At 39.6% G+C, this 27,756-nt stretch overlaps 1 protein-coding gene across 3 annotated transcripts in view; it reads left to right on the top strand.

Moving 5' to 3' along the window:
• The first annotated feature begins 1,893 nt into the window (after nt 1–1,893).
• DSP (desmoplakin) overlaps nt 1,894–27,756 on the top strand; it is a 50,373-nt gene continuing 24,510 nt past the window's right edge. Inside the window, exons 1-7 of one of the 3 annotated variants that reach the window (XM_075585748.1) lie at nt 1,894–2,028; nt 19,285–19,387; nt 21,466–21,614; nt 22,166–22,358; nt 24,911–25,039; nt 26,317–26,367; nt 27,287–27,448. In XM_075585748.1, coding sequence (XP_075441863.1) covers nt 19,298–19,387; nt 21,466–21,614; nt 22,166–22,358; nt 24,911–25,039; nt 26,317–26,367; nt 27,287–27,448 — 774 coding nt within the window. In that variant the 5' untranslated portion in view covers nt 1,894–2,028; nt 19,285–19,297. Of the gene's footprint in view, nt 2,029–3,415; nt 3,963–19,284; nt 19,388–21,465; nt 21,615–22,165; nt 22,359–24,910; nt 25,040–26,316; nt 26,368–27,286; nt 27,449–27,756 lie in introns of those variants that run through there. The other 2 variants (XM_075585747.1, XM_075585749.1) reach the window with 2 other exon arrangements.

The raw sequence follows: 27,756 nt of genomic DNA, 5'->3' as shown, positions 1-27,756 counted from the left end.
TTTCTTTTCTGGAAAAAAAATGCCTTTTTGCAGCATTTAAATGAAATGTCATGATTTGTGAACAAACATAACTGGGACTATAGTGCAGTCCTATTAATTACATCCTAAAATACATATTTGTGTTGGTGTGTTATTTTGACAAACACTTTTATGCTGAATACATTTGTTCTTTTCTTTCATTTTGCTCTTCTGCTTGAGATAAATCAGCTAGCTGAGATGCCCCAAGTCTTAAATACAAGCAGCCGCTCATACTGCAGATAGTGTGAGGTTCCAGAGAGGTTACTGCATAAAAGAAGATCAGTAAATATTAGCAGAGACTTGATTACTTGTGCACTTAAGCACTCAAACCTTTTACTCCATCCAGTCTAAGCACAAGCTATGCAAATACATTAGTGAACTTTCTGCAGAACTCATGTGATCATGTGCAGGTCAAACTTGCACTTTAAACAGACAATGTACATGAATCCAAGTAGATATTTTAAACAACGTATCAGTATAATTGAAAGATTCAATCATACAAGTGCAGTTTGTACTTATTTATTTCCAGTGAAAGACAGGTACATGTTTGAGAGCTCATGAGAAACTCGCTGTTATCTGAGTCTATGTTGTTCACATCTTTTAGATGCTCATCTAATATTTATATAATAATAGCTTTCCATAAAATACCCCCCCCCCCCAAATAAAATGGCACACTTGCCTATACTGTAAGTACACAACTCTTTAAACAGTCCTATAGCCAAAAACGTTGGCTTCAGATCATACGATCATAAAAACTTAACAAATGTGATCACAATATAAACAACAAATGATTTACAATATTTGAAGGAGCCAGTACGTTCAACCCATAAAATACCGTATATACTTAATATTTTGGAGATAGCTATATCAAGATTTACGGCATATGTGGTGTCCCACATAGAACCAGGGTGAACTAATGTTATCTGTAGAGCTATACTAATCATTTCTGTAACCTCCCTGTGTTCTCATAAACACTCAACAAATATATCCATGTATGTCACAGCAAGAGGGGTAAAACATCAACCAGCAAATGTATTACCTGCAGAGTAGAGGTTGCTCTAAAAATTTAATCTGTGATACTTTATTTAAAAGATAATATCATTTGGTGACTTAAACAAGCCTTTTATGATGTCTACAGTTATTCTTGACATTGCTACAGACATGTGCAAACAGGGACTGTCCCAGGTAATACAGGTAACTTTAAGGAGGGGCAGATCTCCTATCTACAAGGTTATTGCTTTAGCTTCAGATTATGACTAATCCAAATTCATATGTTTAATTAATTTGTATTCATTGCATGTGTGTAATCGTAGTTGGTTGAATTATTAGAAACTTCAAAATATTATTCAATTGTACTGTATATAATACAATGCATACTAGTCATGATATCATGTAGGTGTCAATATGTAATCTCTGTGTGTGTGTTTTTTTTTAAATGTCACCTTTTGTTAAGATATTACTCGACTTTTTTGTTCAAACATGTTTCTGCTCTTTAATCAGAGCAGACTGAGACATTGTGTAAACTTTGTGTGCTCTTGTCAACTAGTGCACTTTGTGTGTGCACAAAGGAATGCAAAAAGTGATATACAATACTCTAAACTATGAAACCAAAGCTAAGTGTAGACGATGTGTCACATGGCTGAGTGCTTTTACCTCTTTGCAACTCGAATATCTGTTACTAAGTGTAGCTGCCTACTGAACACAGCTGGTAAAAGCCTAAAACATAAATGACTAAGATACTGTAACAGTTCAAAATGGGGCTGGTTGTTAAATTAACAAAAACAAACAAAATGAAAGGTATGAAAGTGACCAGACAGGTATTGAATGGTTTGCAATGCGGAAGTTGTGCAGCTTTTTTTGTCACAGTAGGAGGGAGCTGGGACAGACTGGGTGTCCTTAGGTAGAAAGACAGGGTCTTTTCTACAGCATACAGATAGAAAGTAACATTACAGCATGCACCTTCCTGGCATATCATACTGAACACAACTTCACCAACAGTAACCGAATAAGGTAAGTTCAACCATATATAGGAGTATATCGCAGAATGAGCAACCATGGTATTGCAAAGCTATGAAAGGGTTAACCCTATCATGGTTTGAACGTATCCTGCTAGCACAGATACTGTAGGTGACAATTTCAAAGTGGCTCCATGTTAACAGCGCCTGTAGCATGTTCACTTCCCAGTGGCCTCAGTACTCGGGGAGGGGGACAGCTGCCAAAGCAGTGACTCAAGTGGCTTCATTTTTATTTTAAGGAAGGTTCTTTCTATTTCTGATTTAAAGCATAAATATTATACAAACCATGTCTAATATATATTATATATTATTTTATATATATATATATATATATATATATATATATATATATATATATATATATATATATATATTTTTTTTTATATATATATATATATATATATATATATATATAAAATAAAAAAAAAATAAGTCCCCCAAATGTTGAGCAGGATTTTGTTTTAGACTAAATTGGAGTCTCATTTACTGAAGTACCTTTCCATGGAAATGTACCCACATCTAATTACTGGTTTGGTTCCTTGGACGTCGCGTGTTTGAATGATATGATTGTAACATTTCACAGCTTGGTGTGCCTATATTGAAGATAGACTTAACAATGAGACATATTGATACAGTATAATGATATATTCATATAATACTCTTTCTTGAATGGGAGCAATCTTACTAATGCTTTGAGAAAGGTTAAGAAAAGAAAGAATTGGTTCAACTTGTCTCTGTATCCTGTAACCATGTGACTTATACTTTGTGGGGTCTTGCAGCCATTTAGATTGTAAACTTTTCTGGGCAGTGTCTCCATTCCCCAAATATTGACTATTATATTGCATGCACTTTTCCCTATTTTTGTATAATTCTTTCCTTTATTATGTCTTGTATAATATCCTGTAAAGCGCGGTGCAAGAGAGATACATCTGTGGTCAAAATTAACATAGATTCTCTTTCCCTTGACCATGGCTTTGGATTTCCATCATGGGACCCCAAACCTATCCTGCTGAGAACCCCCCTCCACCCCAGATCACACCACAAGCACATGCAATTGTCTATGGAAATAAATAAATTATTCCCAAATCCAAATTGCGCCTGGGGGTCCTGAGGTTGGGTTTGGACGTGACCCTGACCCACGCACCAGTCCCTGTGCTAAATGACACCCTTTTTTTTTTCTTTTTCTTGGGCTGCACAGGTCAGGGAGAGCTTCTGCTGTGCTCAGGTGAATGATGCTGTCAGCTTCAGAGGGTGGGGTTGGGACTTGGGAGACAGACAGCAGATAGCTGAGGGCGGCAGCAACAACAACACCCACCCTTAAAATACAAAATAAAACACACAAGAGAAACAAAGGTGTGCCCCTGGCTTGCACAGTAGGGGGTTGGATGAGACCTTCTGCCACCTCCTCCTCTTCCTCCTCCCCCTGTCTCTGGCTCTGTCCTGACTGCACACAGAGGTACAGAGCTGTGCAGAGCAACCGGAGGCAGCTCCCTGCCCAGTCTCCCCTTGTTTTCTCTTCTTTCCCTATAGACACACACATTTATATTGGCTTTTGCTACCTCTTTGTTCTTTGGCTGCCTATTTTGACCACAACTGGGAGCAGCCGCCCGGGGATCGGGCTTCCCCAACCTCCCGGTGTACACCCCCCTCCCCCTTTCTTCACCTGCAAACTTTTCTCTGCTGAGCAGTTTTTTTTTTTTGTGACTGATCTGAAAACAAGAAAATGAGCGTCAACGGAGGATCCCACACCCGGATCAACACCCTGGGCAGGCTGACCAGAGCCGAGTCTGGCCAGGATCTTACCCACAGGTTCGAGATGAACAACCACCACAAGGTGTCCTCAGGAGGAGGAGGAGGAGGAGGGGTGCAGCAGAAGATGTACTATGTGCAGCAGAACTACAGCTCTGAGCAGACCGGGGACGTCTACGGGTGAGAGGCCAGGAGGGGGGACGGAGGGGGGACGGGGGGGGGGGGCAGAGAGGCTCATGCAAAATATTTTATAAATAAATAAATGGGGAGCAGGGGATTGGAAGTGAGAGTAGTCGGGAGACAGCAGTGGGAACCCAATATGTTACCATGTGTCACCCAAAGTCACCCCCCCCCCCACACACACACTGCATTAGGGGTGCAGAAGGCCATTTATTTTGTCAGGATTCTTGCAGAACAAGATAGAAACAAGGCTACAACATTGACTGAATTGACTTAAATATATGCATAGTGCAAAAACAGCTAAAATACGTCAAAAAAGTGTATCCACTTAAAAAAAAAAAACAAAAAAAAAAAACAATTATTGTGATTATTTTTATTTCATATTTAATTTGGAGCTGTCGATGTCATTATATTATTATATATATATATTTTTTTTGTTACTCTGGCTGCTAAAACAAAACAAGATCCCTGAAAAGATTAATGATGTAAAATGTAATTATTGCTTTTGATAAACCTACAGTGACAGACCTGTCCCATGACCATTAGATCTGCTGGTGATTCCAACCCAAATGTCCACCCTAAGTAAATACATATTTTCGCTTTAACAATCCGCATTTTATTTATTTTTTTGCAGCTTTTCAATGATAATGATTTATTTTTGCATTCCTTAGACTGTTTAAGGGCCGTGATCAAGTTCCTCAACTTTTGACCTTATTGAGAGCATGGGGGCTGGAATTAGGGGTGCAGGGAGGGAGCCTGGTTTATACATGTTTACATGATGTATGCTAATGAATGTGTATGTATGTTTGGGCGCAGTGAGCTCTATGGATTTGTTTGAGTTTAAGGGACAGGTTGTGTGTGCGTTTTTGATTTGGCTCTGACATTTATCAGTCTCCCCGCTGCAAAACTTGTGCAGAAACAGCCACAGATTTATCAATGTGACCATGCATGTAACTATTTGTCAAAGTATTACAGCTGCAATACATGGGCACAAAAACACAGCAATTTATCATATGAAAATCCAACTTACTCCTATTATTTTTTTTACATTTCATCTTGCGCTGTGTTTTTTTTTTACGCCCTTTATATTTTGCAACCGGTTGGATCCACATTATTGTTTTATTTCTCCAGCCTTCATATAATTTTTTTTGGGGTCATACATTAAAAATGACCTACTAAAAAATGGTGTAATTCCAGTGCAAACAAATAAAAATGCACAAAGATTTACCAAAGATAAGTTCTTGGTGCTTTTTTTTTAAACTTTAGTAGGAATTTCTTCTTGGACAAGTGTGGCGGTGGTGTTTTTCTTTTCTTTGCAGCTGAGTGACTGACAAATAACGATCATTACCTGTTATCGCTAAAGATTTCCACCAGAATACCAAGGGCATGTCCCATCCCCCATAATGAAGGTGAATGTTGCAGGTCATGGCACCAGCATGAGATCACAGCTCTTTGTGTTTCGAAGCTGTTGAGCAGACAGGGAGGTTTTTTTATTCTTTTAGGGAAGTACAATGTGTGGGAGGTTTGGCTGGTTTCAGTGTAATCTTTCTCTCTTTTCCCACAAGATGTGAAGCACTCCCTCACTCTTGTGCATACATTCCTTATGATTCACTGCTACTTTTGCATCATCAAGGACAAGGCCGCATTACTGTGCAATGGCTTTCTTTCATATCTGGTAATTTGTGTCGTTCATTCCCCAGATGCTTGACTATAAGTATCAAAGTACAAAGTCTGGTAAACTAACCTCGCTTGTGTAATACTAGTATTATTTATTTTTTTATATACAAAAAACCATCAAGTCCCAATATTCCAATAAAAAAAAGAATCACATGCATTTATACATTAAACAATCCATCATAATGACAAAGTATACATCATAATGACAAAGTATACATCATAATGACAAAGAATACAAGAGTCATACCTCTTCTAGTGGTGAACGCCTCACTCAAACCCTGGATTAGCGTCTCAGACCCCCCTCGCTCGTTCTCCTGGGAGCTAGTTCAGGGTTTGAGTGAGGCGTTTACCACTAGGCAGAGCCTCGGTCTGGCTCTTGTGTTCTTTGTGATCATGATGTATACTTTGTCTTTATGATGGATTGTTTAATGTTGAAATACATTTGATTGATTTTTTTTATTGGAGCATTGGGACTTCATTTTTTTTATTAATTTAGATTGACCAGTTTATTTGTGTGGGTGATTAACCAGTCCAGTGACACCCTTTATATTTAGTCTTTCAGTTAATGAATGTGCAATTCATACCACACTGGGGTTTTTTCTTCTTATTGTTTTTATATTAAACACATTGCAGTCTGAGTGGAAGGGTTTCCATTACAGCTGCATTAGTCGATTAACCAATTGTCTGCCACAGGACACGGCAATGCTTTGGATGTTGCCAGAGATGACCGTAATATACAAATAATGTCACATATTAAACACCATATTTTAAATGACACCTTTAACATAAGATGACATTAAAGTCACTTTTGCATGACTTATTTTACTTTGATTTATCTTGCTACCAAAGAGAAGTTATGGCTCAACTACAGATCTAATGCTATCTTTGTGACACAGACATATCTTGTGTCCGCTTTGTAAGAATTTAGTTAACCACCTCAATATACAGATATTTGTATAGTGTATGAGGCCAAATGGATGTTGGGGAAAAAAACACCGGTATTTGAACTGTTAGAGCTTGGGGGTAGGGTGGGGTAGTGGGCCTGCTTGCTCATTCAAATGTCATTCTCCCTCTACCTCACCCCCTCACTGTAGGGGAACAATCAGATTGTTTCTAAAGTTCTGTATCCCTATTATACGAGCAATTGATTAGCTTTATGTATTGCTATGTTTAGTTAGTTTGTTTTCTAATCTGGACTGTCTTTCATCTGGGCTTCCTGGGTGGAGGAGTTAACTAAAGCTGTTTGTATAACCTCACATTCCTGGACGGCTCCCTGGTGTGAGCAGTTGACAAATTAATGTTTTGAAACAAAAATGGTTGTGCTTTTAAATGGGAGATCTCTGATTCTCTTTGTTGTCTTGTTACAAGCCGTTCTTTGCAAACATTCTGCCTACTGTATTACTTTTTTTTATCTTCAACACTCCAGGTATCTGCTTGTATGTTGCTTTTTGGAGATACAGTATGACGGGGTTGATATTTTATACTTGAGGACGTATGAAAGGTATAAGAAGTATTGCTGATCTGGCTTTTAGTCATTACAAGATTGAAGACAGGTCCTGGTTTTCCAAGTCTCTGTTTTCTAGAGTGGAAAAGGAGTGTGATGAACCAGACTGTCCTGGGATTAGAATGACAAAACGGGGATTAGGCTGTCATACCCTCAAACTGTACCTATTAAGCAAATTAACTAGATGTTTTTGATCCTGTCAGATCAGCTGCACCTATTAAAACAGAGCGTTTGTGTGTGTAGTAAGCTGCCTAGGTCGGGGGATTTCCATAGGAATTGCTTGGAAGTACCTTTATCCAGCATGAGTAGAGGAACAGTGGTATCTATCTTTATGTGTAAAATGTTGGATCACCTGTATTGTCATTAGGAGCTAATTAAATTAATGAAAGTGATATGGTTAGTAGGTGAAACCTAGCAGACTGATGTACATATATTTGTGGTTGGCTTGTTTTTTGTCGGTAGTGCGATCTCAGGCCGCCATGTAAGAGGGAGAGATTAAAAACAAAAATGAAACCAGCAGCACAATAGGGCTTTTATTTTCTGCGCAGCCACCTGCACTTTAATAATTTATTGTACCTTGGAGTGCTTCTGATACCAAGGTGAGCATCATCCCCATGCCTACAATACTTGTACTTGGCATTGCTTGTCCCATTATCGCGCACACACACACACACACACACACACACACACACACACACACACACACACACACACACACACACACACACACACACACACACACACACACACTTCAACATATACAGTATTCCTTGTTATAAGTGTCATTTGAGATGAGCTATGGACTGCAATACAGTGGGCATGCCAACACAACTATATTGTTCTTATTTTCCTGTTAACATGGGTAAATGAAAGGGATTAAAAACCAGAGGACAAAAAACAAAAGTGGTAGCCCCAACATTTATCTAGTATCTTAATCACCTCTCTCATTTTGATGGCATCTTGGCATTATACATTAGTATCCAACCATATGAGGTCATCAACAATCAGTCCCTCCTTATTCCCTCCCAGTGAGGTCTACACAGTGTGTACATCCATTTATTTGTATCATAAGTAAAGATACTTAACACATAATTACACAAGTCTTTATGCTAGCTGAGTTGAAATTCATATTGAATATACTATTTTCTGTACGCACTTGCATGTGGTAATGGAAATAGTCACTTTTGAAGGATTCTGCCACACCCACAAGCATTCTGTTAACAATGCGTTCTGTTGAATGGAAATGTAATCCTGCTTAAAACTTGCTTAACCCCTTGTTGATAGCACATTATAAGGCAGCTTTAAACAGTGCCATGCCTGAGAGAGTGCTTTTCAAAACCATGCACCTAAATGATGCACATACAACAAACAAGTCTCTAATCACATGTGCACAGTGGAGGATTTATGAAATCGCTCTCCTGGCTTCCTATCAAATCATGTATCACACACTCAATTCTCCTCCTCAATTTTAAAGCTTTCAACTCTTCTGCTCCTCCTTACATCTCAGCCCTAATTTCTCGCTATACACCATCCCGACTCTTGCGTTCTGCCCAAGGATGTCTTCTCTCTACCACTTTTGTATCTAAAGCCCTCTCCCGCCTTAAACCCTTCTCACTGACTGCCCCACACCTCTTAAATGCCCTTCCCTTCGATATCCGACTAGCTCCCTCTCTATCCACCTTTAAGACCCACCTCAAAACACACCTGCGGAAGCATATAGGTAGCTCCATGGCTGATAACATACAACTCATACATTAACCTTGGCCCCTTGCAGACGCACTTACCAGGACGCCCTCCTACTTTCTCTGTACGTTCTTCCTACCAACAAATTATTTTGTAAGGTCTTCGGAGCAGGGACTCCTTTTCCTAAATGTTTCTTTTATGTCTGAAGCACTTTTCCTCTTTATGTGTTATTTATATTATCTGTTATTTATGTGATTGTCACGTGTATTACTGCTGTGAAGTGCTATGTACATTAATGGCGCTATATAAATAAAGACACATACATACATACATACATACATACATACATACATACATACATGAACAACTAAACACATTTCAATATTTTTGGAGAAAGAATTAGCAGTGAAAATAAATTGCCCACGAAATTCTTGTACATATCTCTAAACAAGTTCAGTAGATTTGTAGCGTCCAGCAAACGGTGATCTATCTCACCATGACATGTCCTCCTCTTCCCCCCCCCCCCACCCGCCCAAATATATGTCATGGATACAGATACTGTACAAAACTGTACGTTAATCATTGCAAACATTATAAATTAACTGCAATTCTACAATATGGGTATAAATTAAGTTAAATCATTTCTGATAATATCCCTATGGTCGCTACACACAAGTGCTTCTTTCCGATATCCAGTGTAAATATATTGTATAGGAATAAAAACTTGGAGCCTTGACGCAGAGACCTACATTGATAGTTGAATTAAACCAACCCCCGAAAACGTATATACTGTACAAGCAAATTCCTATTTCCTGAATTTTAAACACTATAAAACAATCGAGACACACAGATTGTGCGCATGGATATGTTCAGCACTTGGTAGTGCTCGTTTTTACATGTCCATTCCCATGGTGTGTCCTACTGGTAGGCTTGTGTGACTTACCACAGCACTGTGGTGTATCTTGAACCTGCCATTTGCAGTAAATTGTGACCCTTTCACAGCTCCTTTACTAAATCTTATATACAACCCACATGTTAGTGATATCATGTGTAGACATTCCAAGTACTATGTGATATGCTTTGTGTCTTCTTACACTTGCATATAAATTCATCATGAGTATGACGTATTGGTGTCTATGTGAGAGTAATGTAGGACTTGAGTAATTGACTTTCAAACCTCGCACTTACTTATCTGATTACTTTGAAATTCTAAATGGTAACATCACTATACAGTCTATGCATCCATGTGGTTTTAACTAGCTGTGTCAGTGTAAAAATACAATCGTCTCCATCCACAGTCCAACGTCGTGAGGTTCTCTTTGCAATTATATATTTTCATAAAAGGCACATATGGAAACGTACAGACTTTTGCCTGAAGGAGACTACATTTCATATAGAGAGTGACTCATTTGATTCTACACAATTAGTTAGAGGGCACTAAATCTTGTCAGTGAGGGGCAGCAGGTTTAGGTGTTGGGGAGAGTCAGTATTATTTGTTGGGCCTGTTTTCTACTGACTAACAGCACTGGGGGAGCAGAAGTGTATGAAGACACTTAACATTTGTATATTTCCTTTAACAAGTATGTCCTTGAATATACTAATTACAGCTCAACCCCCTTATAACACTGTGCTTGGGGTCCAAAGAATCACATTGCGCTATAAGCGGATCGCGTTAGAAATAATGTACAAGTGTATGCATTGTACAGTAAAGAATTTAAGACACCAATAATCGAATGGTAAAGTTTTCATAAATACGAAAATTGGGAGCCGCGCTTGTATCGCGTTATAAGCAGATTCGCGTTTTAACGGATCGCGTTATAACGGGGTTGAGCTGTAATGTGTGTTATTTAAGTTCTGAAATCGAGTTGCTCCATACAATTTGTCATATTCCAGTCTATAACAAATACAAAAAAATTGGAGAAAAAAACCCTCAATGGAATATTTCTCTTTTCTGTCATGATTCCGATTTTATCCAGGTAATTAACAATCAACTTCCATGAAATATGTTCTTTTTTTCCCCCCTTCTCATTGTTAATATCGGGCCAATAACAATATTTGCTGAATAACATTCTTCTATCTACACCCATTTCCTGCCTTTCTCAGTTCGGGTTGATATTGGCCTAGCTCAGTACTGTAAGAACAACATGGGTTTTTTTTGGTGTTTGTTTTTTTCAAAGACATGGACTTCTGTTTTAGATGAATATACTACCGAAAATATTTAACGAATAGCAGTTGTTTTGCAGGCTTCAGTATCTTGCGCCTTTTAAAAGGAGGCCAAAAAGAAATTGGACCATATTTAACAAACCAGGTTAAACCATAAGGACCATTCATCTTAACGTGCCACACAGCTAAGCACCGCTTGGTAAACAATCTGTGCTTGTAGCAGCAGGCTACAGATGGAATGAGATGTTTGGCCACGAGCAAATCATCACTGACGCTCCGCTGCCAGGACAACGCACTTCCGGTTGCCTCGCTACCACCTCCATTTTGAAATGTCCTCGGACTCGGAGGATCTCCCCAGCTGCCGCGCCGCTGGTACCTGTGAGCGCGCCCGTGCGTGCGCACAGCCATGACACCTCTTTAAATGCACTCACAAATGCCGGCAGAGTGGCAGCGGCTGGGGAGATCCTTTGAGGACATTTAAGGATGGCGGTGAGGTGACTGACGGCGAGTTATCATGGCGGCGGAGCACTAGTGATGATTTGGTCGAGGCCAAGCATCCTGGACATGACACAGATGCCCCGTATCCCCTCTATCAATTTACCTATGGATTTTAAAAAGGGCTTCCTATTAAAGTTATTACCCAATTGGCTGTTACCCAATATTACTTATTTTGAACATTAACTCCCTACAAATCAGATTAGAAACTTTATTTTATCGCTTTTGATTTAAATTTTTATGTGAAACCATCCAAAGTCTGCAGTTGAGTGTTCACATGGTAAGTCCGGCTGTTTATTCTCAATTTCTCCCCTCCACCAAACATCACTGAGCTGTTTTTCCTGCAGATCAAGGAAAATGTCTTAATCTTCTCAGATGAGGTTCTTTTAAAGCAGCAGTTCAAGCAATATCCTGCATGTGTTGTTTTTTTTGTTTGTTTTTAATAAATCAGTTCTGTACTATGAGAAAATACTTGTAGCATTTAACAAAAAAAAATGTTTTAAAGACATTTTTAATGTTTCCAATGTAGGAAGCATTTCCAAAGTGACAGCCCCTTCCCCTTCTGAAAGGCTCTGGCTCTTGAGCCCCGCCCTCTCTCTAGCAGTGCACCAATTGTATCCAGTAACTGCCCAGTCAATCATATTCCAGGACTACATGTCCCACAATGCTGTGCAAGAACTGAACTAAATAACCCGGAGCAAGCGATCTATTACAGGAGAACAGATTTGCTAATCACTTGTCAGTGTGTAGATTGTATTGATGCACATATTGAATGGGAAAAATATATATATATTTAAAATAAAAAACTGCAGCTTTGAGGTATATAAATATCACTAAGTGAGATGGGTTTACCAGCCATATAAATGTATGCTTGTGGCCCTTTTGTAGGATACAATACATAGTTTAAACAATCCCTGTAATAATAATGTCTGTTTATAAAGTTCTGCATGATTTGTTGCTGCTATAGAATAATAATAATAATTAATATAAAAATATATACGTATATAGACACACACACACACACACACACACACACACACACACACACACACACACACACACACACACACACACACACACACACACACACACACACACACATCTTTATATAACTTTATAATACTTATTTGAACCCAAGACTACATGATTGTGTGCTTGGTCAGTAACCCACTGCACTACCATGAAAAGAGCACAGTGAAAATCACAGCAGTCCCCGAGTGGCATTGCTGTCATTATTTTTGATGGGTGGAAAATACTCGAGTAAGCTGAAACGTCCTGGAAACGTGTGTTAATAAGGAGCTTTAAAGCCAATAGTGACAACGTTTATATGCTCATTTGCATTTCCACATCCAGAATCGGAAAGGGTTTTTTTGGGGGGCGGGGGGAGTTTTGCATAGAGGTAAACAGGTTGATTTCACCGTAGTCACTTAAGATTATTACTGCACTTCTCTTCTGTTTACCTCTCTCTGCCTCTGCTTACTGACATGTAACTAGTTTATAAGTGTATATTGATCCTAGTAGCTACAGTATATCAATTTTAGAGACTGAGAAACCAGAACATTGTCACTAGGATTTCACCGCAGAGGTGGCTGCATCAGGGCCTCTGAAGCATTGCTGCAAAGCACTTTTGGCATTAAGCTGCTATTAAATACACTATTTTACTGCTATTGTCTTTAATACTGGATGGCCTGGCAGAACATTGTGTCACTATCATCTCCAGAGGGGATGGGGGTAATGCAGATTTGGATTATACTATAACGCTGTTTGATAGGATTTAGCATTTTGTTCGTTCCCACCCCCCCCCCCTATTTGACAATAAAGGAATTTCCACGTCTGGTAAACAATCCACAGAGGGGGGAGTTTGCTGCAGATGAAAGAGAGAAAATCAGATTTGCATAGAGCCGTTGGGGTTCTTGCAAACATTGGCAATTGGAAAGTATGTACATGTTCAATATCCAAAAGAACTGCTCGAAGCACTGAGCTCCCACAGGCACACACATCTTGGTGAGGAGAAATCAGACATGTTTAGTTCTTCAGTGTTCAGCATGAAGAATGTATTGAATGACAACATTGCAAACCTCTTTTTAAAGTGCAGTTTGCTTTGCAATGTGTGGGACAGCAAAGGGTTTTAACACTGCACAATGGCTGGGTAATAGGAGGGTGCCAGTTGGATCAAACTTATGTGATATGAGCATAGCAAATGATATTCAAAAGAGACCCTGAGATAACAAACACTGTACAGAGCTTGAAGCAAGAAATACACGAATTGCAGGACGAGCTGTCATAGACATACTGTTTGTAGATTTCAGACATTACAGGAGGGAAATTGTTTACAAGTCAATGGCACAAAAATTCCTCTTTGCAACAATCGCTGCCCAAATGGCACCAAAGCATGCTTTTTTTTGTGCGATTTCCTTTTGAGATTGCTAAATACCTGCTGTTTTATTTCTCTGTAATATAATATCACGGTGACGTATGTTTGTGTAAACGAGGGTGCATAAGCAGTGGAGATGACTCAGCGAGCATTAGTAAATGAGAGAGTGTAGACATTGAAGTAAGATTTCAACGATTTGCAACATGGCAGAACACATAGAACAAACGTATACTTTGTTAAAGTGAGTTGTTTTTGTACGTGTTCACTGCCTGCATGGTCAGAATTAGGGTGGATAGACCCTGCACGTTGTACTTGAATTGAAGCTATATAAGATATTCAATTGGGTAAATGTTTTGATAAGTAACAGGTCATTGTATAATAGGTGATTTGTGAAAGATTGATCAACACAATCGATGAAGATATTGAAATGTACATTACATGTACATATGCCTGTTCTGGGGCAATCACTGTGGAAGAAGTGTGTGTTCAGCACTGTATGTTGCTTCTCTAGCGTTGAAAGATATTTTCCTACAGCAGGTTCACCCACGCCTTGAATTTCTGCCCATCCCAAGGAAGATGTGAAGCTCATAAACTACAAACCTGACATTTTGCTGTGATTGTGGGTGACACATAGCCTTTCTTACTGCCATTTCTTACGTGGAACAAAAAGTGTATTGTATTTATGGTAAATGAATCTGTTTAACAGAGAGGCTTCTAGTTCCATAGTAAGCTCACCCAGTGCATATAGCACTTAAAATATTTTATGTTTGGATGTGCGTTGTTGATCTTATTTTTTGCTATAAAAATAATCTGACCACCAATTTTTTTTCTAGTCACAAAGATGTAACCCAGTTTACAAATCGCTCTCCTTGGCGCATGTTTGTACCACTTAAGCTGTTACAGGTTATCCGGTAGAAGTACTGCTGGCATTAGTTCCCATGACTTTGTTTTACCTGTAGATGACTGGGTGTCTTATCAATGGCAGGAGTGTAGGGAGTAAAGTTTGGAAGGTAACACGTTCAGACCTTATGTTCATATTATTAATAAACTACAAATACATCACAAAGTATCTGAAACTTTCATTGGTGCAGTCAGTCTTGACATTAAACTGAGGAAATAGCTATTTACGTTTCCAGGCCATAACTCCTCCTATCCCATCCTTCTTTGCCAGACATCCATAAATGCACATACTTTTCCAGTCGTGATGTAACTGGTTATTGATACTTTGTGAACTATTCCTGAAAAATTTACCTAAAAACCTTGAGGCTTCCACCTCATTGTAGTCTCCTGCTTTGTTTTAAGTATATATTAATTGAGTCCATTTATAATATCTACAAAATGCACCCACTTTTAAATTGCTGTTTATAAGATTTGCCTGTGTACCACTGGAAGTAGCATTTTTAAATGTATTTTCCTGAATTTTTTTTATAACTACTACTTAAAATTGTAAGTTCCTGGAAACTGTAACAATCTTGTATTTGATTTCTCAGTCAACATCCTTGAAATCACTGGCGCTCAAACTTATATTGTCCAGTTTTCCCTAAAAGGTGTAATTTGTATTTCTGCCACTAATATTCTTTGAATACTAAGCTTTGTATGAAGTTTGGGTTTTGTTTAATACATTCATGGGTATTCAATAAAACATAAGGATAGGCTTAAAGGAACACATCTAGGTGAGATATACAAATCTGAACTGGAATATGTATATGTTTACAAATTAACTTGTAGACATGGTAAACTACAACTTGGGATATCATAGTGTATTGAGCAGGGCCTGTTCTTTCTTGCCACAGACTATTTATCAATCTCAGCTGGCTACAATCCTGAGGCAAAGCTGGTGTGAAAATGGCAGCAGATTTATTTAGGAGGGAAGCACATTGGTCTCCATTGATGGATCTGATGCATTTGTTTCCCGGGAGACTTTGATGCATTTCTTCCCCCACAGTGCCCTCTGCTCCTCTGTTTTGTACGGAGTGGATGAAGCCGTTCATTCCTTATTCCTGCCGCTCATTCTTTTCTACTTTTTTCTTTCACCGTCCTCCTGGACATTTTTAATAGCTAGTTTGTGCACTCCTACTATGGGCCCTTATTCTGTAAGGTGTGATCAGCGTAGATGACGTGATATCACATGAAAAGCCCCATTAAAGTCAATGGAACATTTCATGCGACGGCACATTGTCTGCCCTTATCACTTACACAATAAGCCCCATTGTCTTCTACTTAGAATAAAGCAAATACGAATATGACTTGTGAGCACATTTGCATGTCTCAGACAGGTCTGCAGCTCTGCCATTCCCCATTATTTCTTGGCACGCAATGTTCCACTGCAGCCAGGGATTCTGGGTAATGACAGGCAAATGAGCACTCGGGTGTGTCACTTTCTTTTTTCTTGTCCATTTTCACATGGACAGCGTATGCCTGCTGTATTGCACTGCTTTTTCAGTACTTCGAATAAAGAAACATTAATGGATGATTTGCATGTTTGAATATTATTTGTTGGACCAAGAGGAAAATAACAAGTGGATGTTTGGGTGCGAATTCTCAGACTGCTCTGAAGAAGCCCATGTAGATTACATACCAATCGTTTTGGAAGAACATTTGTCACAAAAGGCAAACAAGCTTTCTCTCAGGACTAGAACTCCACACCTCAAAGTGTCGCTCCCTAAAGCATTTCTAATGAATCAGCCCAATTACTTCATTGTTTTAAAACCTTTTTATTTGTTTTTTAAAGCTTCTTTACAAGTTGGGACACAGCACATTTAAAACCACTCCACCCATGCCAGACCAGTCTTAGCTTGTCGTGGCAAACAACTTAAAGGATAGTATCTGGCATGTTGGATGCATAGCAGTGGTGAGACATCGCTGAAGTGGGAGAGCTGCTCAACGCCTTTATTGCAGAAGGAGAATGCAACTCATTAACGCGATACTACGTCATTTCTTACCAATAATGATCATGGCACGCATTTTTATACAGCCCTGTAACTTGTTTCTCTTTATCTTTCTCTGTAATTGGATGCATGGAGGTGTAAACTCGGCATTATAACAAAAAATGGAGTTGTCCAAAAGTGAATCACTCTTTTTTTTAGGCGTTACATTCTCATTCGTGGTTTGGGGCTTTCACAGGGCGTCTAAAGAGTTGTGTTTAAAACCTATAGAATGTCTACAAAAAAGGGTGGGACAGCCCCTCCGCCTAACTATGCAAAGTAATTATTACACTCTGTTTAGTTGTACTGTATATGCTTACAATCTGAAGCCCCTTAGATAAGGCACTAAATCAAAGCGTGTCCCCTTTTGATACCAAGACTCTTATGGCACATTGCAGATAGGTTAAAGGTGCATGAATATCTCTTTCCTGCTAGTTGCCAGCTCTAATGATATAATAATGTATGTAACTCAGAACTACATGGAAGTAATCAAACTCGTGGGACGTGACTACATACCTTGATTTATGTGGGGATTCCAAAAAATAATGTATAACCAGTGGGATTGCTGCTGCAAATATTTGTTTTATCCTAAATTAAGATTGCTGTCCATAACTGAACCATCACTGGCTGATCCAATTTTCTTCCCTCTTTTCCCTTCCGGGCATCATTCTTCTCTCGTGTGTGTGTGAGAGAGACTCCCAATGTCCTGAAAATGATAACAGTAGAATATCTTAACTGGAATGTTGTGATAACGAGCATGAGCTGCCCCAGCGATGGTGGTTCGGTGCTTGGGGGGAGGGAGGCGGGGATAGCCCTTTGTTTGCCAGATGGCAGGGGGGGGGCAACATTTTTTTTTTATATAATTTAGTAGCCAGCTACCGTTTGTAGGAGCCAACATGTTGTTGAGCGGCACAGGGAGGGCTGGTAATGAACCCCCATCCCCATCCCCCTGTTGCCTCTGTATGTCAGAGAATGTGTGTGTCCGTGTACATCTGTGACACACACAGTGAGTGTGTGAGTGTTAGTGTCAGTGAGCCCACCGACACTCCTCCCCATTACATCATTGAGAGAATGGGTGCGCAGAACCCGGCATCTCTCTGCCTCCTCTCTGTACCTTTCCTCTTCTTTTGCAATCTCCCTCCCCCCGTATCCCCGTACTCATTAAGCCACATGTTGCGGTGGTGACTTGGCCTGTCAGTCACCGCCATGGCCACTCTCTGCGCGTCCGATCCTGCTTTGATGTTGTGCTAGTAAAGCAAGATTCAGCGCACTATTGCCGGTGGCGGCGGTGACTGATGGGTCAGTCAGCGTTGCAACACAGGTGCCAGGGAGTAGATTTCGGACCCGTGGGAAATTTCCATCCCTGGCATAGAGGATAGTAAGGCATTTTTGAGCATTGTTCTGCTAGCCTGTTTAGTATGCAGGGGGGTAGGTGGTGTAGAGGTAGGAATATACAGTATAAAATCCTTGGCACACCTTAGTGGCCAGCTAGCCCATGGCTAGTGCATGACAACAAGCTGGCCACTTGGGCACCAACGTTAATATTGTGTTTATGTAATCTATTATTATCATCTATTCGAGGTTGGTTTAGGTTATCGTGCATTCATATTTAGAATAGCCATTATATATATAGGCAAGATAGGCCTAACCTTGGAGTAGTTCATGATAATTGCTGTTAACATTTAGTGGTACAGATATCAGAATTTAGTAAATGGTACATTAGTGCTCATAATTCATTTGCATGTATACCGCCCAAATACTGTATCACCAAAATAAAATGTACGTTACTACTTCTTTAACACGTGATAGTATTTAGTGAATAGGCCAAGTAAAAAGAAATTGCCTTTTAATTCCCGCTAACCAGATTTCCTGTATTTAGCAGAGTTTACTGAATCCAGGCTTCAAAATGAACACTCGGCCTTCACTTTGTTATTCATTAATCTGCACTCTCAGTTTTTGTGTTGTATTCCCACAATAACTTTCAGGTTATTGGGTGTAACGCTTTCATGGTCACAAAGTAGCTAACATGTAAGATCCCAGAGAACCGTAAGCATTGTATTTGGGGAACGAAGTTGCCTCATACTGTGAAGTTAGTATTACATGCGCAGGAATTGTTGCAAAAAATACTCACTGTAGAATACCTTCCTTAAACTTTATTCCCCCTAGTGCAAATTAGGCTCTTGCTTAAAGGTGCATTGCTACAAAATAAGAGAACATTGCAATGTAGCACCCTTTTATGTACAGCTTTAAATGAATTGCTTTATTATTTGAAATATGTTTAATATCTTCACAATGAAACCCGATTGCTCCAAAACAAATATCCTAGAGTACACGTTTTTTTTTTTATATTTATTTTATTTTGCTACAATGGTTGTTCATGGAATAATTTGGAACACGTAATATCAACACCAGTGCTTGTAGCAATCACAATGAAGAATGATGGAAGGAAAGAAAATGTTGTTATAAAACCTTTCTGTAATGATGTGTTTTATATTATTTCAGGCAAACTAGCACCATGCAAAGACGTCAGACTTCGAACACGGTTCAGGATATACTGCAGACTATTTCGGATAGCCTCATGCAGGCTGAACTCATTGCACAGCATGTAAGTACCACCATTCTTCTAATGAACGGATGAATTGTAACCATTTTGATGAGCAGAAATGAGCATAGGTTTTAAAAAATAATGTTTCCAGATTTCAGAGAACCCTGAAAGATACTGTTCACATTCAAAACAACATACAGTAATCATGCAAATCTAAAAAGGGCAAAATATAATGGGAGATGTATATAAATTTTTTTAAAAAAGGTTGTGCATTTCGGGTGCAGAATAATGTAAAGAGCATTTTTTTGCCCTCTGATTAAACCACTTTTGCCTTGATATGTAGACCCAAATATGTTTTCAGGAGATCAACTGATTAATACATTTTAACCAAGCAAATAGGGAACACACATCTACACACTTGTCTGTAGGTTAACATTGTAATTAATGATCCAGACTGGACTTTCTTCAGACCTTTTCCTATTATGGCAAAGTTATTAACAGCAACGAGAAGACTTGTCAGTCACTCCAGTGGTCTTAATAAAGAATTAAGTGTATATCGGAACAGGATCAATGTTTCAGTTCAACCTTGGACCTTTGTCAAGATGGTTGAACAAAACGTTGGTCCTGTTCTAATACTACTTCTCCTTGGCATTTAGAAGTTCCTTCGCTGGTTACTTGATCAGAAAAGGGTGTAGTCCTCCTGCACTCATGGCAGGACTACAGTCCCGTGAGTGCACAAAGCTATTAACAGACCAGCAAATAAGGCTGGATCTTTATCACACAGTTGACCTGTGGGTAGTCAGCAGGTACAGGATGCCTTTAGGAACCCTGGTAACTGGTTCAAGAAGAAGAAAAACAGGTGGTACATCCTTGGCTACCCGTGGGACTTTTCCAAGGCGCTTGAAAGGAGCCTGCAGCACAATGCAGCAAAGGGGTTAACAACCAGCTAATATTCTGTTTTGGGGTATTATTACGCTATAATTTTTGGCAGTGCTGTCACACCCCAGTTTAAAATTGGGCAGTCATTTCCAAAACATAAATCGTAGCTTCAATGCGTTGGGAGCGAGCGCCAATTCTGAGCATATCTCATTGGTAGTTGGGAAATCAAAATGGGAACATTTTTCATAGGCGAGGTGCAAAATCTCACGGGTGACATTTATGAGAATTAAGGAGGCTTTTATGCGTTCAGTGGAGGTACAAGTTATGAAATATCGTGCCAAGCGATTTCTCACACTGCTTGTTCCAGTCATTAACTTTGCCGGTAAAGATTGTTTTGGTGGGGTTTTTTTGCAGACGGGATCATGAGATAGCAGCTTATGTTAGCTATGTGCCACATTCCTCTTATTCCCTCGAATTTCCTCATTTAATGCTAATGCTCAGCGAAGTGAAACGAGCAAACGGTGCCGGTGTGTTTCCAGTCGCGAAACAAATCTATATTTGCAACACTGGAAATGGATTCAACTTGCTTTTTTTATTAAATGTGTGTGCGTGGCGTACGTACATACGCACATCAGCATATAAAATTATTCCGGGCAGTAAACTGCGGGAGATCACTGCATTTTCCACAGCTTTTTGTTGGGTTGGGGAAATGGTTTCCAATGATGAAGCAAAAAAAAAAAAATGATGCTTTTTATACGTGAGAAAGCTCTGAGTATATCCCCTCATAATTTGGCAGAATTGGTCAGTATGCATTTGGTGCTGATCTCCGTCCGCACCTCATGTATAAATAGAAACGCCTTCAGAGAACGGACAGATTTCCTCAAAAGCAAATGTTATTTTGAAAAAAATCTTAACCGGCACATTAAAAAAAGGAATTCTCCCTTAATGTAAGACTTTTAGGGCTGTATTTACTAAATGGTGCTATAACATAGGATACCTTACAGCACTACCGCTTATTCACAAAAAATGGATGCAAGATATCTTCTGGCACCAAAAGGACTCTTATGGCAAAGCAGCGGCCGCACCTAAAGTATACTGGCTACATCTACAGTATTCACCAAATCTTTTGTAGTTGGGCATATAGATCCGACAAAAATGAGCTTAATTCTTGTACTTGCAACTGTTACCATCTGTTTAGATAATCACCAATGCGTCACACTTGAATTAACTTTGGTTTACATGTGTACCTTTGTGATCAGGATCTGAAATTTGGAGATGGAGGTCAACTGTCTCGTAACCGGGAATTGGACGATTATATTGGACTGGCTGGTGAGCAAATGGAAATCGCTGACGGCTTGATCAGGGAGATGAGGAACACGGGTCACCCGTGTGATATGTATCACAAAAGGTATAGCTTCATGTGCAGACCATATAGAGCCCTCCGTATCTACCACAACAATGTATGTAATTTGAATGTTTTTGGCCTCCAACGCCAATGTAATGTGCTATGGAATATGTTGGGGCATTATAAATGATGATGATGATGTAGAGGTGGGAAGTGGGAACAGGATCAAGATTGGTCAGAGCCAATAGAGATAAAATAGTTCACCAACTTGAGGCAAATCTGGAAGGCAGATTCAATGTTAGGCAGGAAGTTGATATCATTGAGTGTACCCTCAGTCATGAAAGGTAGTGTCTGTGTAATTTGGAGGCAGTCTTAGGAAGTGTAATGTAGCTTTAGTTATTGGCATTGTCATATATTATAAAAGAAAAAGGCAGTCACAAGAAGGCAATCTCCACCAATGGAAGGCAGTTTTGGTCCTCGGGAAGTAAAATACATAATAGACACTTGTCCAGTTTAGTAAAAGTAACATTTACACAACTCTAAAACCCAATTCTAGGTTACAAATGGCCTTTTTTTTTGTTGTCGCTGTAAATGTATTCCTTGTCTTTTTGTAGGTTGCTTCAACTTCAGGATCAAATGCGGGCTCTGTACAAAGCTATACATGGGCCCCGCACGCGCAAAGGATCCAAAGGCGGCGGCGGAGGTGGTGGAGGTGGTGGAGGATTCTCCTCACAGAGTGGCTCCGGCTGGGACGAGCACACAAAGCGAATCACTACAGAAACATTAACGCAAATAAGGCAGCAGAGGGTAAAATAACATATTCCTAATTAATGTAAAAAATGGTGTGTGTGTGTGTGCGCGCACACACAAAAGTTGTTACTTTGTGCATCTTTGGAAAGGAGTGGCTCAGTGAGTAAAGTCACTGACTGATCAACAACACTGAGCTAGAAACAGGGGACTCTTGTTCAATTCCCGGTGTTGGCTCCTTGTGACCTTGAGTAAGTCACTATCTCCCTGTGCCTCAGGCACCAACAACATCGATTGCAATCTCATCTGGGTGGGGACTGTGTCTGTAAAACTCCTATGTGCCGCATATCGCGCACTATACTGTAATTGTGAAGTGCTTTGAGTCCCATTGAGAGAAAAGCGCTATATTACATAAAACCTTTCTTATTCTTTAAACAGCAATGGTGCCAGTCGGGGCACATAAACTCCTATTGAAGGCAAATTGGAATGTCTGTGCTACGGTTCCCCGAACAGCACTATCGCAGTTTAATGAATTACCCCCTATGTGAACAAAGCAGACATAATGTTTTAATAGTGCTGATGAATCGTACCAAAAGAGTGCCAGTAAGTTTGGCCCTGTTGCTAAATAGACCCTAGTAACTTCACAAAAAAAGGAAATTAATAAAATAAAAAACATCAATTTAAGCAACAAAAATGGCAATGACTCCAGTAACAACATAAATTCAGTTTGCTGATAGATTTGCAAAATATTGAAGAACAGACCTCAAAGAAGTTCATCGCCGTAATGTTCTGAAAGTTTTATGCTATATAAAATGTATTTATATATAGTTTTATGGTCTAAATAATAATAATAATAGCATGTTCTTGTATAGCGCTGCTAGTTTTACGCAGCGCTTTACAGAGACATTTTGCAGGCACAGGTCCCTGCCCCATGGAGCTTACAATCTATTTGTTGGTGCCTGAGGCACAGGGAGATAAAGTGACTTGCCAAGGTCACAAGGAGCTGACACCAGGAATTGAACCAGGCTCCCCTGCTTCAAACTCTCGGTGCCAGTCAGTGTCGTTACTCACTGAGCCGCTCCCTCTCTCGTAAATCATTGTAAATCAATTGTAAATCAATTGTAAATCATTACAATCATAGTGCAGGGTACATTTGAATGCCGCAGTGACATTTTGGTAAAACACCCTGCACGCTTTAGTCAGTGTCAGCAATGACCACCGCACTGCTGGTGGGTGACAGTATTAGAAGCAATAGAAGTGCACTTTTAGCGTTAGAGTACTACTGCTAGTGCCAAACTACTTTCTATTTTCTCCTTTATCTCGACCCTGGTTACTCTTTTCCTCCACAGTAGCGGTTAGGGAATTAGATGCATCTCTTAATAATAAAATAAAATCTCATTCTACTTGGTTTTGTCTTTATATATATATATATCACGGTCTCTTAGCAGCCCCTTGCTTAGACTTCCATAGCAACCTAAAGAAGTGTTTATCGTTGATGGTTTGTGTACCCAGACAAAAACTCTGACTAAGAGGAACTTGTCTAGTCTGCCTCTTAATGAATTGTGAAGTCCACCTCTGTGGCTGTTTTGTGTTGGTAAAATGGTTTCGCTTCCTGAAATGCTTCTAATATCCTCCAGGTATAGGTGTGTCTCGGTACAGCATGCGCTGTATGAGTATAGCAATTATGTCTATAAATTATACATTACAAGTGAGTCTCCACCTAACTTTTTGCCATTGTAAGTCTTAACAATTCGTCACCACCCTACTTCCCCACCTACAAACTCCATAAAATAAGAAGCGTATTTACTGTACTGTAGCCTGTAAAAATAAGTAAATGGTTTTTTTTTTTATCAGAGGAACAAAAAAATAAAACGATTGCAAGTAACAGGGTGCTATTTTTTGCACTTGCTCTGCGTTCCAACAGGAAGGTATTAAGAAATAACTCCTAAGGTTACACATATTTGATATTTTTCTGAGATGCATAGTAGGCTGTCAGGGATGAAGGAGCCAACTAAAAACTATTAAATGTGACTTATTTGGATGGCATTTTGACCGGTATTAATCCAGTATATTAGCATCATGTTCTCAATCCAGTTCTTGTTTTCTAGCTCTGATCCCAATAGATTCTGCATCTCCACACAGCCATGTTTATTGAAATTAGAGACTAGGCTGGACCATAATCTCTTGGTTGCAGAGTTAGCTGGCGATACGGTTAATATGTCAATGAAGTACAATGTTGGTTATTGTACAAGGTTGCGAGAAGTTGTGCGCTTCACATACTTAATGACTTTAGTACTGCCTCTCCTCAAACGCTCTCCTTGGGATACTGGTTTCATAGATTTGAGGATTTATCAAAGTCTCCCATATTTCTTGGTGTGCCGTTTCAATACTATAGAATTCTCTTTACAGACCATGTCAATATCTACATGGTGGATACAGGAGTTTTGGGTACAAGTCGCCTAACTGTTGCTTTAAATTGGGTGTTTGCTAATGGTAGGCAAAGAAATTAGAAAGGTTCAATATTCTTTCACTTTTCTAACTTCCAACATTGAGACAGATCATATTTTCCCCCTAATGGATTTTTAAACTCTGTGTTTCTCTTTTTTTTGCAGCGTCAAATGGAGATTGTAGACTGGGGTTTTGACGCCACCTCTGTAGAACTGCAAATTGGCAACCACAGGAAGTTCCATAATGCCATTGCAGACTACCGATGGGAACTGGACAAAATTAAAGCAGATATGGTAATCTTACATCATTTGTGACATCGGCTTCCCGTTACATTCCCATGATATCGTCTCTTTGCTATGTTGTTGAGTCCGCTAGCACTGGAGGAGATTGATAAATCCATCAAAGGCTGGATGGACTATTACATATAATCAACCAATTAATCAGTCTATACACGATATAATCCGCAATAAACTATATTGCATGTTTTATCCTTTACTGTAGAATTGTATATATCTGTACATTCTGTTTAGGAGCATGATTGTCTCCATTTGTGGACCATAAATATAAATACAATGTCTTAGTACATCTATGGATCAGATGGTTATTATTACGAACTATTTAATATATTGAAATTATGTTAAATATAATATGAAACACAAAAACAGAAAAACTCTTAGCATATGTCTTGATACCCTAATATTAAGGCATAATTTCTCTGCCATGCAGTGACGTGCGGCAGGACTAACATTTAGTTGGTAAAATTAAATCCTTGAACAGATCTACAATGACCATACCAGCATTTTTACCAATTTCATTCAATAGAGCACAAATAACACAGTATTGTCAGTGTCAGCATATTATACTTACCCCACACACAGCTTTTTTCCTCACTCCCAGACATTAAATGCATAAAATGGCAATTCATAAAGCAGCACCTTTTAGTTATGAAGAATGTTGAGCTGTCAGTAACACCAACCTGCTGCTCCTTAGGCTGAGCGTGTGTTGGCGCTGGCGTGAGTGTGCGGCAAAATCAAGTTGCAGACTCCTTATGAGGCCACCCCTAGTGCTCGCATGCGTGCATACGATGGAGTGCGATTTTTATGCGATTTTTGTCTTTTGGAGCGGAAACCAAGCGATGGCCACGCCTCGGTGGCGGGTCAGCCAATGAGGGTGAACCAGCTGCATGACGTCACGGCTGCGCCCCGCCACAACTCCCCATCGCCTGAACATCGCGGCTGAGGAGAGTTTCCATTTGTGCGAGCGGCAGGCGTGCGCACACGCTCCGTCGCGAGCAAGTGGGCAGAGAGTATAAACTCAGCCTTAGGCCGTGCTTATAGATTTGGCGACGGTACGCGGCGCCAAAACACATATCTTGATGTGTATCATGCTGCAGGTAGTGACCGCGACCAGGCGGAGGCACGACAAAGAGATAACTCACTCTGTTGACTTGTTTGTATGTATGACATCTTGTTTCTAAAAGGCCCCGTAAGAAAATGTGGCTTTGGGTACTAATGGTCAAATGTTTAAAGCATAACAATGTTCTAAAAGTACTTTTTGATTTTTTTTCTAGCGAGAAAAAGGAGCAATTTATCAAATAGAAGAAGAATACGATGGTTTGTTGGTAAGTACGCGAGCTGAATATTTGTAGGTTTTTTTTGTATAATGAAAAGAAACGAAAGAAAAAGCAACTTACAAATGAGGTTGAAACACAGAACCAGGGGTGGGGAAGAGTGAAACTGCAGTTTCAGCGCCACGGGAAGTAAGCATTGGCAGGGATAACTCACTGCAGCTCCTGGGAGAAAATCAGAACGGTTTTTATACTTAAAACTTCCCAAAAATCACAATGGTACAACCCCAAGTGTTTAATCACCAAATAATAACAATAGAAATTAAATTAAAGCACCACAAATAACTTTACGTAGCATTTCTGTGGCAGCGGCTCTCTAACACGGCCACCCTCTCAGTAGTATGGAAATAACACATTTGCTTCACCGATGATGTTACCATTTTGGAATCGGCAATAATGAACAATGAAGAAGACATTACCTCACTTTAGCCTCCTTTTCATTCAGCCGGGACATTAACAGCAGGGAAACACCTTGTCTGCAATTATTTAAAAAAAAACTCAATGTTTTCATGTTTCTATTCAGTGCCACTTGTTCTAAATAGTGCATATTTTGTAAGAATGTGTGGCAGATAAGCAGTACTTACTTAGAAGGGGTTGTAGGCTACTGTTACAACTGGTCGTCAGGCATTTGTGTTTGCAATAATAATGCAGCTGACATTCTAACGTACCTGTTTATCCGATATATAAAAAAAACATTAGTCCTTACAAGAGATAGTTGTACACATGAAAAAATATATATTGGTTGAATTTCTTCATATCTGAGAAAAGGACCCATGACCTCTTGAGAGTTTGTGTACATTAATATCTATGTATAATGTTTATGCTAGTCCAGTAAGAGGCGTTGCTTATGAAATGAATAAGTAACACATGTTATGCTGCTCTAGTAAGAGATATATTGATTCCTTATTTGCAGAAAGCATCCTTTGAAAGAATGGATCAACTGCGTCAGCTGCAAGGCATCATCCAGGCCACATCCAGAGAGATCATGTGGATCAATGATAGGGAGGAGGAAGAGCTTGTTTATGATTGGAGCGACAGGAACACGGACATCCCCAAGAAGCAGGAGGATTTCTCTGTAAGTCACAATTATAAGATCAAAGGTTTCCCCACCAGCCACTCACATAACTTTCTCCATCTATGCGCCTATGCACTGCCTCCATAAAGATATCTTTTAACATTGTGAAGGTATTTTTGTCTGTAAAGTCACATTTTACACATGTGAAGTAGAGTATTTGCCCCATGCTTGCAGGTAGCCGTGTAGGAACAGAACAGCATGAAATAAGTTACAGACACTCCTGCTGTGAAGCCACTTCTATGTGCTGGGGAAGATTTTTATTCCATCCGTTTGAACTGTTCCCGGCACAGGGAAGCAGCTTCACAGCA

This window comes from Ascaphus truei, chromosome 2, assembly GCF_040206685.1.
Source record: "Ascaphus truei isolate aAscTru1 chromosome 2, aAscTru1.hap1, whole genome shotgun sequence".
Classification (NCBI taxonomy): Eukaryota; Metazoa; Chordata; class Amphibia; order Anura; family Ascaphidae; genus Ascaphus; species Ascaphus truei.
The sequence above is the reverse complement of the archived record's forward strand: the minus strand, read 5'-3'. Positions and strand labels throughout refer to the sequence as shown.